This window comes from Nipponia nippon, unplaced genomic scaffold (assembly GCF_047370975.1).
Source record: "Nipponia nippon isolate SJK-2023a ecotype South Korea unplaced genomic scaffold, ASM4737097v1 scaffold_11, whole genome shotgun sequence".
Taxonomy (NCBI): domain Eukaryota; kingdom Metazoa; phylum Chordata; class Aves; order Pelecaniformes; family Threskiornithidae; genus Nipponia; species Nipponia nippon.
Window position 1 is genome coordinate 15,665,010 of NW_028262302.1, and position 19,908 is coordinate 15,684,917.

At 41.4% G+C, this 19,908-nt stretch overlaps 1 protein-coding gene across 8 annotated transcripts in view; it reads right to left on the reverse strand.

The window, feature by feature from the left end:
* The window catches only part of SYNE3 (spectrin repeat containing nuclear envelope family member 3), a 75,768-nt gene that overhangs the window by 24,058 nt on the left and 31,802 nt on the right, over positions 1-19,908 (reverse strand). For 7 of the 8 annotated variants that reach the window (XM_087747633.1, XM_087747639.1, XM_087747634.1 and 4 more), the window contains 13 exons: positions 16,374-16,535; positions 15,281-15,625; positions 13,988-14,124; positions 11,837-11,984; positions 10,873-11,055; positions 10,460-10,603; positions 8,610-8,744; positions 7,479-7,640; positions 6,579-6,742; positions 5,519-5,645; positions 5,188-5,343; positions 4,357-4,506; positions 2,889-2,927 (listed from right to left, as the gene is read on the reverse strand). In XM_087747633.1, the coding sequence (XP_087603759.1) occupies positions 2,889-2,927; positions 4,357-4,506; positions 5,188-5,343; positions 5,519-5,645; positions 6,579-6,742; positions 7,479-7,640; positions 8,610-8,744; positions 10,460-10,603; positions 10,873-11,055; positions 11,837-11,984; positions 13,988-14,124; positions 15,281-15,625; positions 16,374-16,535 (2,052 nt within the window). The remainder of the gene's footprint in view (positions 1-2,888; positions 2,928-4,356; positions 4,507-5,187; positions 5,344-5,518; positions 5,646-6,578; positions 6,743-7,478; positions 7,641-8,609; positions 8,745-10,459; positions 10,604-10,872; positions 11,056-11,836; positions 11,985-13,987; positions 14,125-15,280; positions 15,626-16,373; positions 16,536-19,908) is intronic. The other variant, XM_087747635.1, reaches the window with a different exon arrangement.

Below are 19,908 nucleotides of genomic sequence, written 5' to 3' on the forward strand. Positions count from 1 at the left end.
CTAAGAATGCTCATGGAACATTTTCAGGTAGCTGGGAGCCAACCTTTGAAAGTAACATTTATCATAGTTATTATTGAGCCTTTGCTTGATTATGTCCTTGGGTGTGTTAGGTGTCCTGCAGAAATATCCATCTACATTGCCCTGTCACTGGCACCTGCTAAAAATTCACTGCAGCCAGTGCAATTTCCTGCAACTGTTTTTTGTTAATCAACAAGAAGTTGCTCACATCGCAATCATTAGCCCATGCTGTTCCTAAGGGCACCAGTGGCTAGGGGCATGTCCTCAGCAGAGGATGAAGGATGAGAAAAAAAGCACATTAATAGACATGGAGCAGGCTCTATTCTGCCCGACATTTGGCCATGCAGGCTAGAAATGGAATAAAAGCAGAAGGCAATGGAATGAGACTGGCCGCAGCTGGGTCTTCCCCTTCTCCAGGCTGATCTGCTGCTACTGCTGCAAAATATTCACAGTTCAAACAGGAGACACAAGCAGAGTCACTGAGGACCTCATGTTTCCAAAAGCAGAGACCAGTCCAAAAATACCTGAAATTCTGCCACCTCTGCTGATTTTGTGTGAGCCAAAAGCATGAGGGAGCTGACAAATTAGAGATAACCTGACCCCATTGCATGCAAAATCACTGGATGTTGCAAGTACAGTGATGCAGCCCCCAACCACATGTACTTTCTGCAGATACTAACTCCTGAGGTCAGCCATTCTCTCAGGGTAGTTGGTTTCCTTCACTATGGTTTTGAAGGGTATTCAAAACATATAAAAATATTTTGCCTAATCTTTCTTTCATTTCTAGCCACACTCTAGGTGTTAAGTCTGAATTGAAAATAAACTGCAAAGCCACGAATTCTGCAGTTGGTTTGCTTTTCCTCTTCTCTCAGCCTGAACATCAATGCATCCAAAAGGGATCAACATTATTTTCTGGTTCTCTTAAGTGATGCTCAACAATCCTATGGCAACACAGGCTCACATCCTGATAAAAGCCTCAGCCTGAATGAAAAAGACACCTCTGCTTACAGCACTTGGATTCTCATTGTAGTGACACTGTTTAAATCCAGGATGAATGCCCTGAAGTCAGCAAAATCACACTGAAGTGAGCAAGGTGTAACTTACTGCAACATTTGTACTGGCTGGAGGGAAACTGCAAATCACTTGTTGGTGCAATGCGAGCCATTTCCTTCATGCTTATGAGGTATTTCAGTTCCTCGTTCCTTCCCACCCCAAGCTGTTTCTCTTTGTTTGTGTTCAGGAGCTATTAAAACCTCATAGAATGCTATTTTTGTGCCCTTGCTGTAGGCCTAATTGACAAATGTTTGCTGCCTGCCATTATGTTATTCCAGTATCCTTGAAAATTAACTGAGGACTTTAGTCTCCTTCAGAGAAGTTAAGGAGGAATAAATACCACCTATCCCAAGGCAGGCGGGACAGGTGAATTAAAAAATTATATCTAATTGTGCAGTGGAGATGTGCTTATACCTAAAGCTTTTGTTTTGTTTTGCTTTCCCCTACAAACAACTTGAACCAACCAAGTCACAGGAAAGCACAGAATTCCTTGGTTGGTCTTCTGGACTATCCCTTTAGGCCTCTTCTAGGGAAATGCAGCACTACTATATGTTTGGCTGCCTCTACACCAAGTAATTACAATGTCACATTGTTTTTCCAGCCTGAAAAATTCTGGTGACCTTACTGTACGACCAACAGTGCCGTACAATTAATGCTGAGCCAGACAGGCAAGAACAGAAACTCTTTGGGGGTTTTCAGGAAGGCTGAACTGTGGCCAGAACTATTTAGGCGATGTGTGAAAACTATCTTAAATTGGTCAGTATTTCACTAGGGAAAAATATTGGAGATGCTACTCCACATTTGAGTACCGGAAGAATCTCTCTTCTGAATGAGATAGTCCAGAAGTCTTGATTTCTGGCCCTACTAGAAGTGCACTGTATTGTACCCTTTAAATATTGGTCTCTTCTAAAGAGAGTTTGCAACAGGAGAAATCAAGGGTTTGATTTAGCTTAAGATGATTATGTGATTATGTTCCTGCAACACGTTATTCATCCAATCTACTTTGTGTTGGGCAAATAAAGGCTTATTGTATTCCTTCTGAAAAGAAAGGAAAAGTGAGATGACAGCACAAAGTAGAAGCTAACAGTGTCTATAAACAAAGCAAATTGTGACAGAGAGAAAAGACTCAGTTCAACACTGCTCAGGTCAACAGAAAAACTCGCTGACTTCATGAAAATAGGATCAGAAATGCTTCTTGGGTTTAATAAGAAACTGGCAGCATTTTGTTTTCTTTAAGCTTCTCCTTATCGTCTCCTGTACTGCTTCTGTTTCTTATGTCATCACTTCCAAAAGAAAATCCTTCACAGGAGGAATTCTACTGCTTAGAATGAGGATTTAGTTTAATAACATTAGACAAATCTCTTGACTTTCTCTGTTTTTCTGCATTCGAAAAAAGGTGGGCTGAATGATCCAAAGCAATTTTTTCAGAAGTGTCTAAAGAATTAGAAGTCCCATTTTCAAAATTATTTTAGGCCTTTGGCCCCTAAGACCTTTAGAGAGAGATTTGGGCTCTTCCATAGTCTCTTCTGAAAAAAGGAATTAAGTTCATATAGCATGTAGATGTATAAAAACTGAGTTCCCCTACTCTCCCAGGAGATGGATATTTAGCTTCTAGGGACACAGTAAGCATAGCTCAACAGTAAAAACTCTGTAATATTCTTCCTTTTAAAATCAGGAGAAAATAAATGTCTTTTTTAAGAGATGCTCTTAATAATCAAATTAATCTCAAGAATCTTTAGAAAAGTTTAATTTAAAACAATTATCTGCAAAATGTCTGATCAAACATTTTTTAGCTTAATGATAGGAAACTGTCATACCTTTCTGAATCTGTCTATTTCTTCCGAAGACCCAGGACTCTGTTTAAAACAAATAAAAAAAAAAAACCAAAAAAAAGACAAAAAAAAAAGGAAAAAGAAAAAGAAAAAAGAAGCATGAACTTAAGATCCCAGTGGGGCTTATAAATGAGTAATCACCTCATAGGGGATGTTTCTTTCAAATTCATGATCACCTGGATAGAGTGAACCATCAGGAGATTTTTTTTAATGAGCTTTTTAACACATACTAGGCAGAAAGCTGAAACATTTTCAGGTTCTTGACCATTTGAATCAGATGAGCAGTTCTCCCAGCAATAGCTTTGACTTTACTGACACCTATTGACTATATTTATGCTTACACAAGGTTTTGGTCAACAAAGCATAACTCATTACAATCAATGGCAAACAGATGAAATATGCTCTTTATTAATAGGGGTCATGTTTACTTTCCATGCACTTTAAAGGATTTGTATTCTAAGTAAGCTTTGGATTTGAAGACAAGGTTTCTCAAAGCAGAAAATTTTGAAGACAAGGTTTCTCAAAGCAGAAAATTTTCAGGTGCCTCCAATTTTAGGTGTTCAAGTTCAGATACCTTCCAAAGCACTTGCATACAGAAAGTACCAAATGCACACCTCTAAAGTCTAATCCTCCAATTAAGGTATCTTGAAGTTGAACACATAATGTAAGTAGTTAAGCTAGAAAAATTTTAATTAATAATTATGTACTTTTGCACTAAGAACATGGGAATATTTTTAGCATGCCCTGGAATATCTTATATATGGGGATGAATTCTGCCATTCTTAGCCTATCTTATATATAACAACTTGATAACTTCTTTAATCATTTCGTTCTTGCATATATCTTGCAATACCTCCTCTTTATTTCATTCCAAATCCTTAGCCCATAAAGACAGTTTGAAAAGGTACTAGGTCCTTCTGTGCACAAGTTACTTTCTGAGTCAGTTCAGTCAGTGGCTATTCTCATCACTGTCTCACAGCAGGAGACATAAATAAGGAACAGTGAATATATTCTTACTGCAGGAACTATTAAAAAATAATTCAATGGAGAATGTTGTGTGGAGAAAGGGCAAAAAGCTAGAAATCCATGTGCCCAGAACTAGGCGTATATCCAAAATATTCACACACACAAACATCTCACAGTCCCCAACTGCACGCATCTTTGACAACAGCCAATTGTCATTCTGTTTTGAACCTTCCATTTTGAGAAATATTCTGAGCATTGCTTACAAAGTGAAAAAGACAGCACACAACTCTTATTTTAATACAAGAATATTTGTGCTTATATTTATAAATACATGGCTATGTTTGTTTTGTCTTTGATGGCATTTACTAAGGGTGGTTTTAATTAAGCAGACACACACACCTACTGTTGAGTTATGACTAGCAATGTGAAGGAACCTAAAAGAGCAATGGCAGAGATCAGCAACTGTGAACTGAGTGCTGTCACCTACCGGTGAATTCATGGACTCTTTCAGTTTAGATTTGTAGAGCATCCATCGGTAACGCAGGTCCTCCAGATCTTCAGAGTTTCCAATGACAGGATGAAGATGAAGAAGCTCCTCAAAGAGACGCTGACCATCAGGCACATGAGACTGCAGCTCCTGCAGGCAAAGACAAGGTCAGCAGCAACTGAGAATTCAAGAAGGCCCTACTTTTTAAATCTAGCATTCAAAAGAACAGTGGTACTAAATCAAACTACTGAGTACTCTGGAATAGTGCATTTATTTTTGTTATTGCTTTGTTGGCCTGAAATTATATAAAAGGGTCCAGTCATTTGCAGGACTCCTGTAGCCTTGGATATTTCTGTCTTTTTAACTTCTTACAGCATCCATTGTCATTGCATCTAGCTATATTCAACAGAAATAGAAAGAGTGCGGCCAAATACCAGACATTGATTTTAATCACCTTCTTTTAATGAACACCTTTGCCATACCACACTGGAAATGTCCAGTCCAACAGCCAGATAGCCAGGCTGCTCACTTCCCTTTTATCGCTCCAGCTCTGGCAGACCTTTTTTAGTAGAAGGGGTGAAATACTTGTCCTAAATTCCTGAGCTTCATCTACTCTACGGTCTCCTAAAGCAGACAGTGTAGTGCTTGAGGGGTTTTTCTGTTTGTGGGGTTTTTTTGTGGTTTTTTTTGTTTGTTTTGTGGAGGTTTTTTTGGTTGTTGGGTTTTTCTGGTTGGGGGGGGGGCATTGTTTCTTTTTTTTTTTTTTTAAATTCTGAAAGAATTTGCACTTATTGCAATCTTTTCCTCCATCTTCATCCCCTGAAAACTAACCTCCAGTTTGCTCTGGCGTGCCTCAATTTCCTCTGTGGAAGATGAAGTCACAGCAAGAATTTTGGTCAGTTTGGTGTTTTCTCCTTGTAACCACTCTTTAAAGTTGTGTAGGATCTTCAAGTGGCTGCTCGTATTTTGCCCTTCTCCTATCCTCTCCTAGGTTACAGAACAACAGGAACAAAAAAGCCCTTACTGTTATGTCAGACATTTGCTCTGAAGACCCGATTGCAAGATCTTAACCTCCAACTTTGTTACCCATAATATCAGATGAAGCCAATAAAATTGTTCTTGTAAAGCTGATATGAAGGCAGATATAAAGCCCCCCTCTCACCTGCTTATGGTTGGGATCTACATCTAAAAGATGGAAGGCAGGTCCAGACATCCATCTGCTGTCCATAAATGCTATTTTCTTCTTCTTATCAGCCACTGGTCTATTTAACTGCCACTTTTTGAGAAGACTTGAAAACACAAAACCACAGACATCAGTGCAGTGAAACATCTAATGGTGAGACATCCACATTTTGACTGGGGCTATGGGGGACACCTCTGGTGAAACAGCACTATTATTATTATACTATTATTACTACTAATAGCACTATTACTATTAAAGTTATTTCCAACATCTTTTTAACAAAATAAGATCAAGACAGGAGTGTCTCAAAGAAGCACCAGTCCTCTAGTTCTAACATTTCCAAGTGTTTTGTTTTCTTTTATTCAGGGGAATGAGGGACCAAAAAAAAAAAAATACTACCTTGACAATATACCTTCCAGTCTGGTAAGAGCAGGCAGTACAATCAAGCCTTCCTCAATTTAGTCATTCCATTTTTATGCTTATTCTGACACTATGTATGAATATACTCACACATGTAGCACAGTATTAAATTTTAATACAGACTAGCAAATATGAGCAGCAGTTTGACAAAATAAATTAAGTCCGCATTTGCCAGCTAAGAGAGGATTTTAGCTCTGTTTATACTTTTGCAGGTTTGCAAAAGGCACAAGTCCCAGTGCAGATATAGCCTCCTTGGAGAGCAAGAACAACAGGAAGGTGAGGCAGAACAGCAGAAGTCACCCAGTCTATGTCCTATTTCCTCTGATACAGACTGGCGGTAGCAGGGTGAGCCAGGTTCTATGGAGACTGCTTATTTCAAGCGTGAGGTAAAGGCAGCTTCATAGACTGCTCTGGTCCCTGGATTCTTTAAAATGGTTTTCTTGAAAGTAATGATTTCCAGTTTACAAACGATTAAATAAAATCTAATCTTGCTCCTAGCATTGTAACATAGCTGTTCACTTTCACAGCACAGAGCATAAAGCATCAAGTGTGTCTGGTCACATAGCAATAAAGAGCATGCCCTTGAAGGGACGCGAGGAAGATGTACATGAACACTTACCCAGTTGCCATCTCCTTCAGTGATCTCCACAACTCCTTCAGCTGATCCAGCTCTGCCTGGACATGGACAGTCTCCTCTGGGGAAGAATTCTCCATGACCAGCTGGCCATGAGCTTCCACAAGGTGCAGCTGGATCTCTTTATCTGGAAACTCAGCTAGCCATCTCTGAAACGTACAGCCCTTACAGTTACTTCTAGGTATCCTGGGTAAAGCAGAGGCTATGTCAGACTGAAGGCCATGTTCAGTCCAGGACTATGCTGGTTCTGTTGCCACTAGCTAGAACATACCTAGCAGAAAAAAAAATATGCTGTGGATTCTTACAAAGAGCCAACATAGGTCAAAGAGCTGATGGCAAAACTTAAAGGGCACAAGCTATCAATGCACCCCCTCTGTAGCCTTCCCATGAGGTATCTTGGTTTCCCGTAAGAAGGCAAAAGCTGCCAGCTGAAGTAACCTGCCAGAGTGAACCTAGCATGCAAAATACTGCCACACAGGGAAAAGTTAGCAGCTGTGGAACAGCTCAGTTCAACACAGTATAAAGTTAGCTAACAGGGTAATAATGTTCAATGTATCGATGAGTACACACAGGCAAAGGTAGGTGTTGTCCAGAGAGATCACCCTGGCAGGAAGAGCTCTTTTTTAAACCACCTATCCTTTGATAACACTTTATCCATCTCAACAGTTCTTAGCCATTTCTACTGTTCTTGTCTTTTACCTAGCTCCACATCCCACAGCACAGGGCAAAGCAGGGAGGCAGCAGCAACCAACAGTTATTGCAGGAGGAACAAACTATCATCACTCTCCCCAACCAGGAAACCTTCGCTAGAAAACCCCCACCCTTCATGTCTAAATGCTGCTAAGTGAATAATTAACATCTTTTACAGTAAGATGCTTTTCTCACCTCAAGGTCTGCCACCCTGCCCTCGGTGTTCTGCTCTCCATCAGCACCCTGGTAGGAGTCAATCTTCTCCGTGGTTACTGTGATCCACTGCTGGAGGTCAGATAGTTTGTCATTATATGCCCAATGCTTCTGAACGTGCTCTTCACTCTGCTGTATCATCATCTACAAATGATAAAAATATGTCAGCAACTAAACACAGATAAAAAGCAGTTTCATTACTGTATCTAACACTGTGACTACTGGCACAGAATCTCACGGGCAAAAAGGAAAAACACAGCTGTTAATGAGACACAAAAAACTTTTTCCTTTAGCATCAGTGGCACAGAAAACACCTACAAGCTCCTGCAGGCCTGAATTCAACCACATTGGGGGGCATTAAGCACTAAAATAGCTCCCTTCCTTTTCAGCTGAAACAAAATAAAGAATATAGTGGGGTTTTTTATATCCCAGTCAATATTAAATACATCTTATACTCCCTGAACCAGAAATGACTGTACAGACTTTTTTGGAAAAAGTCCAGCTCAGCAATAAATGGGATTATTAAGATTGAAACTAGAATTCCACAGTGCATATTAGGGTAACACTTTATCATACGTATTTTTATGGTGACCTGCATAACCAAGGTAATTTTATAAGCTCTTTTTCTGAGACTGCTTTGGAAGGTCCTTTTACAGCTATGTTTACAAGCTACAAAATGCCTCAGGTCAAAACAAGTAATTATGCAATTGCAACACTTTTCTCTCATTAACTTTTAGGTCACAAAACTATAAAAAACCAAACAGTTTGATACAAAAACACTATCCAGGAATCTGTGAAGAAGTGCAAGCACCTCCATGATAATATAACTATAAGGTCTTTTGGTCAGAAATCTTAGACCCGCTCCAGAAATAATTTATATAGATACAAAATCTGTGTGGATGGTATCCTGTCCCAAAGGGAAATCATGTCACAGATAATCAGAGAATCCTGGAAGAGTTATCGAAGTCATAAGAATTCAGTGACTTCTTCCCTGAAATGAAAATATCTGTCACTCAAAGCACATTATCTCATATGCTTAAAGATTTTTTTAATATTTTTAAATAGTGGCAACTGACAATTCCTCGGGCAACTAAAAACTCTTCCTTATGTTACCTCCAACGATCTCTTCAGGGCCTGAGAGTCAGATGTAAGTTGGTTCATTTCATGCCTGTGTGTAGTATTTGACTGAACAAGCTTCTCTACCTCCTCCATTTGAATTGCAAGCTCTGCCAACTCATCTTGGATCATCTGCAGAGGAAAAGACAGATTCCATATGGGTAATGTGCTAGATGTGGCATGGACCTCCACAAAACATACACTAAAAGTAGTTTCGTTTGACAGCGTGAGGGGGCAAAAAGAAAGGAACAATAACTGTCACTAAGAAAATTAATTTTTTTGATGTCTAGAAGTAAATATTTCTGAAAGAAATGGCTGGACGTTCTTACATGTTACCAGTTGATAGCAAAGAAGACAAGTTGCTGAGAATCTGCCAGAGGAGACATAGTATAATTAGAATCATGGAATCATAGAATCGTTTAGGTTGGAAAAAGCCTTTAAGACCATCAAGTCCAACCGTTAACCCAGCACTGCCAAGTCCACCACTAAACCATGTCCCGAAGCACCACATCTATATGTCTTTTAAGTACCTCCAGGGATGCGGATTCAACCACTTCCCTGGGCAGCCTGTTCCAACACTTGACAACCCTTTCAGTGAAGAAATTTTTCCCAATATCCAACCTAAACCTCCCCTGGTGTGACTTGATGCCATTTCCTCTTGTCCTATCGCTTGTTACTTGGCAGAAGAGATTGACCCCCACCTCACTACAACCTCCTTTCAGATAGTTGTGGAGAGCAATAAGGTCTCCTCTGAGCCTCCTTTTCTCCAGGCTAAACAACCCCAGCTCCCTCAGCTGCTCCTCGTCAGACTTGTTCTCTAGACCCTTCACCAGCTTTGTTTCCCTGCTTTGGACACGCTCCAGCACCTCGATGTCCTTCTTGTAGTGAGGGGCCCAAAACTGAACACAGTACTCGAGGTGCGGCCTCACCAGTGCCAAGTACAGGGGGACGATCGCTTCCCTGGTCCTGCTGGCCACACTATTCCTGATACAGACGGTGGACGCTGGGGTGCAGTAGAAGGAGCAAAGGTCAGAGGAAGCAATTCAGTAACTCCTCGCTGCCAGCCCCACCTGATGTGTGATGTTACAGCTGTGATTCATTGCTCTCTGCACATTTTTCTGGGGTCAGTTAGCTAAGTTCTGTGAAGAACTATGGCGATAACACCTCTGTGGTCACCAAGGTGAAGTGGCACCATACAGGTGAATCATTGTAGCTCACCATGGCACAAAGGAAGAGTCACATCCCCTCTCTCTTCTCCTCCTGCTCTTCTCTCCCCTCTCCCAGCTATGTAGTCGCACTGCATGCCTTGAGCAGGCTCTACTGCATGTTGGACCCTTTGCTGAACCAGTTCAAAACACTAACCAAGTGGAAAATTATCATCTTTTTCTATTGATTACTTTTTTCTTATCGTGGCCAGCTGAATTAGCCTGTTGAGTAAATCCAGCTATGACAAAGTAAAGAGCAGGAAGGTGGGGATGCAGAAGGAGGTGGGACAATGGGAACTCCCTGCTTTTGGAGGCAGTTAGATTGGTTCAGGTTATCTTGTGCAGTTTCACTCCTAGTGGGAAGCATCAGGATACATTTTCTTTAGCAATAAAACTAGCCCAAGAAGGTGTGGCACCAACAGCTTCCAACTGCTTCTTCCTTCCCTCAAGCCCAGTTTGACAGCTCTTCAGCTGCACTGCTTCGATTTCACCTACTCCATTCTATACACCGGACCAAATGAAATTATCTAACATATAATCAATTGAGGGGACAAGGTACTAAATTCCTAATGCTAATAAAATATGAACAAACAGGACCACAATTAACTGAGGATATCACAGTCAAACATTACTGTAATGTACCTGGAGTCTCTGGAGTTGTGTCTTTTTACCCAACAGGTCAGGCCGCGGTTCCTTCTCTAGATCTAATTTGGCTTTGATGGCAGATAATTTCTTCTGCAAAGGTGCGAAACCAGCATCAAAGCCCTCATGTTGCGATATCAAATTCTAGATGGAGAAAGACAAAGAAAAAAATTCCAGCATTCAACATATATCCCTTGACATTATCTTTTGTCAATGTCCATTTCATGCTCAGAACAAACATCAAGCTACACTATGCAACACACCACAAATTTATTTGAATATTTGATCAACCTAGAAAAAGGGATTCGGCACAGCTGGTTACTACTAAATTTGTATCTATAAAACTGGCTTAGTAAAAGATTGATCAGTGTCTTTGTGACAGGCAAAGACTGTACATGGGCTTTGAAGCTCACCTGGAGTTTGTTCTTGCTTTGCAGCAGACTTTTGTGCAGAATTTCTCTCTCCTTTGAAGCTTCAGCTACTTCTTGCAGGAAAGACTTTGCTTTTTCCTCACCAAGGATATTGTTTAGCAAATCTTTCTTCAGCTGTAACGTCATCAACTTCTCTTTGAACTGGGAGCTTTCAGCTAGAGCAGCCTAAAGGAGAAAAATTCTTCCAGTGAAATCATACCGAAAAAATAAAAATAAAAATAATATAATCATATTATTCTCACACAAGTCACACAACCAAAGCAGTATGACAACGTCAGGTAAAAACAGCATGCTGGGCCAACAAGGGGTAACAGAAGGTACCTGGACAGTGCCCAGTTAAAGGAAAAGTCTTCCTGACAATGTTAGAAGCACCAGGCTGCATCCATTTTGTGAACAGAAATAGAGGAAAGCTGTACTATGGAAAGAGTTGTCTGTGCAGAGGAGAGGCCTAAACAACCAACAGAAAGGACAGCTTGAATGCTCATCCCAAGGATAAACTCCATCCCTGTTCACAGACACATTTATTCTGGAGATCACAGGGATGACAAAGTAACAAACACACCTTCCTGGGCACGTGCAGAAATCATGCATTATAATCCCACGACTATATTACTACACACTTCTTAACAGAGTCCACAGACTTCCTTCCCATCCAGGGAGATCTGGGCTAATGCTAAACAATATTACCATCATTGTTAAAGATATCTAGCACTTTAGTTCAGTCTATTCAGTTGATAACTCCAGTTAACCAAATGGAGGGCAGAAAGTAAGACATTCTGCTACAGCTAGAGCAAAGTACTGACCTCCGTACTGTGGGGTATTCTGACATACTGGAAAGGCCCTTCCAGCTGCTGCTGTCTGGCAGCTGTATGCAGGCAGCTGCTGGCATAGCTTGGGCAAACACAAACCAAGCATCAGTTTCTGAACTTAGTAACAGGTTTGCTACCTCAATGTGAGCCAGTGCTGGCTCCGGAGTCTCCAGGAGCATCTGGACCAAAGGCTTCCACTGTTCAAAATCTTGCAGGGGATTTTGGAAGAGTCTTCTTAGTTGGGTTTCTGTATCAGTGCTCATTTTAGATGTCTTGCCTCTAACACTGCAAGGATAAAGTGACAGCCAAGAGAAGGATTATGAAGAAATCCAAGTCCAAACATCCTATTCATCAAGGCATGAATAAACACAATACTCGTGTGTAAACTGTATCCAACACAAAAGCCTCAGTCTTTTTTACTGTCTGAGCCTGCTGTTGCATACTGACAGCTGCTCTGTCAGTCAGAGACACCCGACAAAACTTTATTTAGACACCATAAGACACATTTGTCTCTTGTGCAACTCTGTATCAGGAATTACTCTGCCTTTCTAGCAGCCAGCAGTCTTCTCTTGTATGCGATCTTTCTTGGCTGCTATCATCAGCATGATTTACCAAATCATATTATCGGAGCAGTCTCACTGCCTGGTGGGAGGAACAAGCCAAGACTGTCTAGAATTTAACTGCAGTTGCCTGTATTGTTTTACATATTACTGAGTCTTCGTTCCTTTAAAAAAGTTCATTAAGAAAACTTTGATCACCCTACGTTACCTATAAAAAGAGGGAAATACATATTTTTTTCACATATAGCTTTTTAAAATTTTGCAGAACCACTTGTATTTATATTTATATATAGGTGATCCTCATAAAAGCCCCGTATTTATGTATGTATGTATACACATACACGCACAGCTATATATGTGTGTGTATATCTATATAGGAAAAAGAAATAAAATCAGCACACATTCATTAAATATCCAGGCTTCTCTTGTAAAGGCTGAAATAAAAAAAAAAAAGCGCCTTATAAAGGCTTAAAGCCTTAGAAAGGCTTAAAAATACAGCTGAGTAACAAGGCCTAGCAGTGACACACCCCATGCAGCTGCCTCCTGTTTTTCTCAGCTTTCCTGACCTCCCAGTTTGCAGAATCCTATTTGATATGGCAGAATGCAGCCCAAACTATATGCTCATATGGGAACAGTATCCTGCAAATTCACAAGACAGGCAGGCAAGACAAATGCCAATCAAGATTAATACTGCCTTTCTATAAAAACAGAAAAAAAAATCTTACCTGTGTCACTGGGACGTCGCAGAGCTAAACAAAGGCAAGCTTGCAGAGGCCAAAAGCTCCGCAAATAGAAAGTTCTGACATTACATGTCCTTTGCCATTTGCTCTGCTGCCCCTGCCAGGCTCAGCGTGAAGCTGCCAGACTTCGCAAAGAAGCTTTGGAGAGAAGCTGGCAGAACAGCAGCTGCCATTTTCTACTCAGAGGCAAGTTCTCCTGCCTTCTCTGCTCCTCTGTCGACATCGTTTACTTGTTAGTTTTTAAACTGAAATTCTTTCCCATAATGACCTATAACCCTTCCAGCAGGACAGCATACTGTGCACTGGACAGAGGACAATAAGCTTGGATACAGTAAAAAAACTGACCTTTCTCTTTCCTTAAAAAAAATGCTCCTTTCTTCTAGTTTGCAAAATTTGCGGCAGCTTCTTTACTTCCTGATTCCAGGCAGCCTGGAAACGGAAACGCTGAAGTCTGGGGAGAGGCTAAACTTTCAGAGTTTCCAACCCAAGGCAAGTTGAAAACAGGAATCATGCATATATGTCACCAGGAGAAGGGGAATAAACGCTGCCAAATAATTGCTAAGGCTGATGAGTCATCACAACAAACTCAACAAGAGAGGGCCATAATTCTTCTGAACCATTTACTACTACAGCTCATGTCCTGGTTTTCTAGTTGCTGTCATGAAAGGCAAGCAAAATACATAAATTATTATTATTAAATGCTAAGAAGATCAAATTAGCTGCCAACAATCTAATTTTCTTCAAACCATACACAACATTAATGATGCAAAGCATTGCTTGAAAATGGCCAGCAGCCTACAGCTCCTGCCAATTGGCTAAAATTACAGGTCTACTGAAATGTGGAGGCGGATGTAATTAGCAAAAGCCTTTCTTTTCTACGCATCACCTACAATGGAACAGCATATAACTTTTTTCTTAGGCCCTTGTCAATCCCTTCAATGAAGAGAAGATTCCCCCCAGCCCCCGGCATAATCAGACTTCCCACTACCTTTGATATTGCTGTATTGCAGAGACAACACTCTCAGCATGTGGCTGCACATCTTGGGAAAACCGTAGCAGTTCCTTAAGCTGAGCCTTCAGCCTCTCAGCCTTGGACTCTTCTGCAGACAGAGCTGCTCTTGTTGCCTTAATTTATAAAAATAATGAACAGATCACACCTCAGGTAGTGTCTGGAACATGAAATTAAGAGATAAATCTGTCTCTCAAGATATTCACAAGTCCCCTTTCTGCTGTCTTTTTTCCTGTTGCAATGAATATGGACTTCACTAAGGCAGAAAACATTCTCAGGAACAGTTTTGTTCCTGCAGGCTCTCTCTCCTCTCCTCACACTGCCTAGCTTCTGCATCTCATCGGCAGGGTTCACTGTTTGAACGGAGAATCACAAACAGGTCCCGTTTCAGTTCACTGATTGCAGTATATACCATGAGATGCATTTTTGGAGCAGTCTAAACCATCTCTGTTTGCATGAACAGATCTTTCTCAAACACTCATATATACAGAATGTTAATTCTAGGGTGATGTAGGGAAACAAAAACAACAAAAAACATGCAAATGTAGCTGGATTGAACCAGTCTGTATTTTGTGGATCCTTTTTGTATATGCTTTTCCCAGCTAGTCCTGCTGAGTTCCAGACATACAAATAGCAATGAAAGGTATTTTGAGAAGAGATAATAAATGCAAAACCAACCCCCAAGAGGAAATGAGTGGTAAAGATTCTTATCTACTTTATGTGTGACAAACTTTTTGCACTCATTTCTGCAACAGATTGATTTTGGTGTAAATCCTGGATTTCTACAAACTTTGGACTTCTTGAGAATGAAGGTGTGTCTGACGGTAAAGGAATATAGGTACCACCTTACACAGATAAATGATATAATATAGAAATGGTCTTACCAAATACCCCAGAAATGTGTATTTGTGTCTGTGGGTGTGGGTGTGTATACAGTGAGGCATTATTTCTCCTGCTTCTTTTTAAGTAGAGCAAATTGTGTTGTTTGCTCTGTATTGTCCTCTTTTTGTATATGGTCCCTTTGAACTCAAGACACAAACTCCAACACATCTTCCAGCCCTGCTCCCTCCGTGCAGAGCAAGATAAAGGTTAGAATAGTTGATTCCATTGTTGCTATTCACATTTTCCTCAGTCTGTTTTATACACATTCATACTCGTTCCTTACCACCTTTAACAAATGGGACAGGCACCTGTTGTACATGACTATGTACATGACTATGCCTATTCAATCTATGACTGCTGGTTTTAGGCATACAAAGGGTAACAACTCACATTGCATTTTCTCCACAGAGTTACAAGCTCATCTTCAGTCTTTTCCCCTTCCCCAGGGTCCAGGTCATTTTCTAGTCTCTGTAGATCTTTTTTCAGCTCCTGGACATCTGCTTCTAATTGTCTGGCTTGGGACTCATAGGCACTTTCTGACTGTTGGATCTTGAGCAATCTCTCCTCCTCCTCACTACTCAGCAGTTTCAACTTCTCCAAGGCTTTTCTTAGCTCTTCAAGTTCATCCTTCATTCTCTCAGCTCCAAGCGGGGAGGTATTCTGAATCACCTCTGCACACTGATTTTCAAGGTGCTTCCATTTCTTTCCACCGCTCCTAATGCTTTTGGCAATTTCCTGCAGAAAGAAGTTAATTAAAGATTAACTGCAGGAATGGGAAGTTCGGGAAAAAGGTGAAAGCAGTAGGAAAACAAGACTGCCTCTCCTGGTTGAACATATTTTCTTCTTCACTTCTTATTTCAAAGTATGTCTTTTTTCAAGTGACCAGAAACCAGGATTGGTCATTTGACTGCCTTCTGAGTAATACTAACTGCCACAATTCTGAAAATACTGGCTTGATTTTCAGAAATACTTGTCACCTGAGGTCTCTGACAAAGAAAACAGGAGCTGCAGGCAGTAAGAAATACTAATAATCAGATCTCAGAGAGATTTTAAGCTGAACAGTTTAAGCAGTGGCACCAAAATACCGGATACTGTTCTCAAAACTGGCATTTTTGTTACGAGCTCTAAACTCTCAAAATGTGTGAGCCTTCAGGCTCTATTTGAATCATGTTTACCAAATATCATTCATTTAAACAAGTTTAAAGGGCAAGATTCTCAAAGAATCACATAACCATAGGAGATCAGGCTTTAAGAAAAACAAAGCAGACCAGCCCGTGACTCATGCTACAGTTGGGAGAACAATATGTACTGACAGACCTAGGACCTGATAGAACTCTTCTCCCCTAGCCCATGTTACAATCACCACCTTATTTTTTTCGTGTAATTCTTTTCTCAAGTACATCCTTGCATGGTTTGAGAAACATATATAGGCATGGAGAACACACAATCCTGTCTCCTTGTCAGAATTATATTGTTTAAGGACCTTCAGTGTCTTTAACTTGTCCTCTGCTGAAGACTTGGTTGCTTCTCCAATGCAGCAGTTTAATCTTTCTGTCACACCATTCAGCCACGATTGAAACTGGTTGATGTTAGCGCTGTACCGCTCATGTTCCTTGGTTATCGTTTCAAGCAGTTTCACTCTGCTCTGTAACAAGAGACATCAGAAGCCATGAGGACAGTGCTTATTTGGCTCTTTTTCCTTTACATTAACCCAGAATTTATAAACAGGAGTCCCTTTCTGCAAGCCCCAATAGCAGTTGGCCTCCACAGGAATTCACAGTTCACCTCAAGAAACAGGACACAAAAGGACATAAAGACTTGTCCCCGTCTTGGGCATGCTGCAGGCTCTCAGTGGCTAATCTCCGAGGAGAAAAACTGCACGATCCTCTCAGGTGAATTTCTAGCCTCCCCTTTCCAAAACTCCCTATTCTTTCATTATAATAAGAAAAGAGGCAGAAGACTGTTTCTGGTTTTGACTTTGGGAGACAAGCAGTTATGTTCCTCATGCTGGTTAAAAATAAAGATGAGCACACAACAGATTGACTTTGTTTATCTGTCAAAATGAGGATAAGAGAGACTGTGCTAGGGGCATGCAAATTGTTTTAATGATGTTCATTATTTAAGCAGGCTGTATGGAAAGTGACCATCACCTTCAATCATGTGGCCCAGGAACTTTCATACTTATTCAATTAGCAGATCACAAACTATCCTGTGGTGGTATTGCAGACCCTGGAAGCAAATATAAGCCTATGGGAAGCAGGCTTCATTTTCTGAGTTACTGTGTGTGCACCCTATAACTGACAATCCTTGAACTTACAGGGGCCTGCCCATCATGAGTTGCTCCCCACTGATCCAGTCTGGCACCCCTCAAAACAAGGCAGACTCATATTTGCTCCGACTATCCTGTTTGTCAGCTGAAGTTTAGGCCTTGCTGAAGGAAATTTTACACAAATCATGAGGAATCCTGCTCTGTTGTTTCGCTAGTATAATATCCAACCTAAGTATTATTTCCTGCAAAATCAGACTGATTTTTTCTTGCCCTTCACCAGTTGGCATGAAGGGCAATTGAGGTACACTATGGTTACATTAGAAAAAAATTGTTCCTTGTGCAATCCTTTTAGTGCTTGCAGCACACTTGAAAGGCTTTGCTGTCACAGACAACGGGCTGAGTTTCATTCTGCATAATATGGGACACATCCCGTGCCTCTGAGCAGAGCTTCATCCCAGCTGCCCTCCACAGAGCGTAGGGTGATAGTTGCAATGGTGGACAGAGTTTCAAAGTCCCCTCTGTGTTTCCCTTGTCTCTGTTAGGCTTTGGGCATGTCCCCACACCCGTCAACCTGCCTGAGGTGGCAGTGGGCCATCACCGTCCTGTCAGCCTTTCTCCAGCCAGGCCAGCAGAAGGGTGGCACCAGCATCAGTCACCATGGGATCTCCCATGTGCTGTGGGGTGGTGGTCCCTCTGGGACTTTGCCCTTCACCTTTGGGACAGGTTATACCCATGGGGTAGTACAAAGCCACCACTCTCCAGGTGGCACCACACCAGTCTCTGTTTTCCACACTGCCACTGCAATCTCTGCTGACTTGTGCAAATCAAGAGTGACTCCCCTAAAGTTAGTTGACTTGCTTTGGGGCAAAAGAGGGACAGCTAAGGGACAACTGCTTCCCATGGAGGATGAAATGCTGCCCACTTATTAGGGCAGTACCTTTAATAGCACCACTTATGCAAACATGGGTTTGGATGAGATCAAAAAGCAGAATTATGACTGCAGACTCCTGTGGCTAAGATGTATCCAGCAGAACATCTCACTTGTTTGCTAAATCCGCTTGCCTTGATTCTCAAATCTGCAGAGGTGCATACAGGTTAAATGATTCTCACCTTGACCTCAAGTTAGGGACTTGAAGAATGCAACCTTACAGTGGACCAAACATCAAAGTGAAACAAGTTAGCCCAAGCTTATTGATTCCAGGGAATTAGGCTAATTTGTTGCACTGACAGAAGCTTCAACAGGAGCAAGTCAGAATTAGAAAGTGGAGCTATTATTAAACACAAAAGTCTTACGCTAATATGTAGAGGGTTAAAAAGGAAGTCAAAATGACCCACCCTGGCCAGGCTATTCAGCCAAAACAAAGGAGTGCACAGTTTGGATACTCCTGCTGGTCTGTGAGGTCAAGGAAGAGATGCCATGGATGTGACAGACTGTGCTAGCTGTCAAACAAAAGGCTTATGAAGAGATGGCTGAGCACACCCCCCACCCCCCCAGAAAAGGCTAGGCAGGGAAACTTTCTAATGATGGAAAATATGGTGTCACTTGCTTCTGTTAGGTTAGCTGTTCTGGGAGCAGGACAGTATTAAACTCCATCTCCACATGCACTTGGTTAATGTTAGGAGACGTTAAGCAAGGACATGGCCCTGGAAAGAGTGAGAGCAGCGACAGGAAAAGAATGGGTTTGCCACGGGCCGCAGAGGAAGAGGTGTGTCTGGGCAGGGTACGCCCAGCCCTGGGTACGCAAGGAGGATGGACGGAAGCATAGGAAACCCTCTCCCTTAAGCTCCCCTCACGGTCAGCAAAGGCAAACGAGCCTCCTCTGGAAGGCAATCTAGAGCACATATAGGAAGTTTCTGATTTAAATCCCTCTGTGGCGTCTCAAGTACAGAAAGCTCCTGTAGCCCTTCCTGGTGCTTTCAGTCTTAGCTCTAGGGTACGTGAGGGTTGGCATTATAAATATCTAGGTTTCAGTTAACAGAAACAACATGGACTGAAATTCATTTGGTGTGCTCAGACATATCTGATATATTTGACTAAATATAAAAATACTGTATATCATAACTTTTCTTACCATGTTCAGTCATCATTTATGCTAAAACCCAGAATCATCTACCTCTGCATATTGTTATTTTACTAGGCAAGGGAAAGCAGGTAGGAAATGGCTGCCACATCTAAAAATATCCCTGTTAATGTAATTAAAAGAAAATTATGTGCTTTTAAAATTTGGGAATGATAAGGACACATGTTAGCACTAAGAAAGAAAATAAACCCCACCATTTGCTCATACCAGAGAAGCAATGTCACAGGCAAACCATTTAAGAAACACTGTCCAAGAGCTTGTCTTCTGATAGAGCTGGACAACTGCATGGGATCTAAAAATGCTCTTCAAACACAAGTGTAATCGACAAACACCAGTGAGCCTCCTCTGGGAGGCAGCTCAGGCATTCAGCTGGCATTCAGCTGGCAAGTCACATTTAGCTTGGCCTCGCATCATGCGAGGGGCTGGAGCAATCCCCTTACAACTCCTGCGTCTCTTTCATTCATTTCTCCCTCCTGTTGGAAGAGGTGGCAGGGTTTCTCTAACTAGTGTTATACTTTCCAACACAACTCCCAAGGTGCCTGTAACCTTGGCATTAGCTAATGAACTCTGCATGTTCTTCAGTTGCAAAATCCAAGGCTTCCCAACTCCCTTCTTTATTCCATACCTCTTGAAAGAGGGATTTCTTAGCTGGATTCTCTCACTTCGTC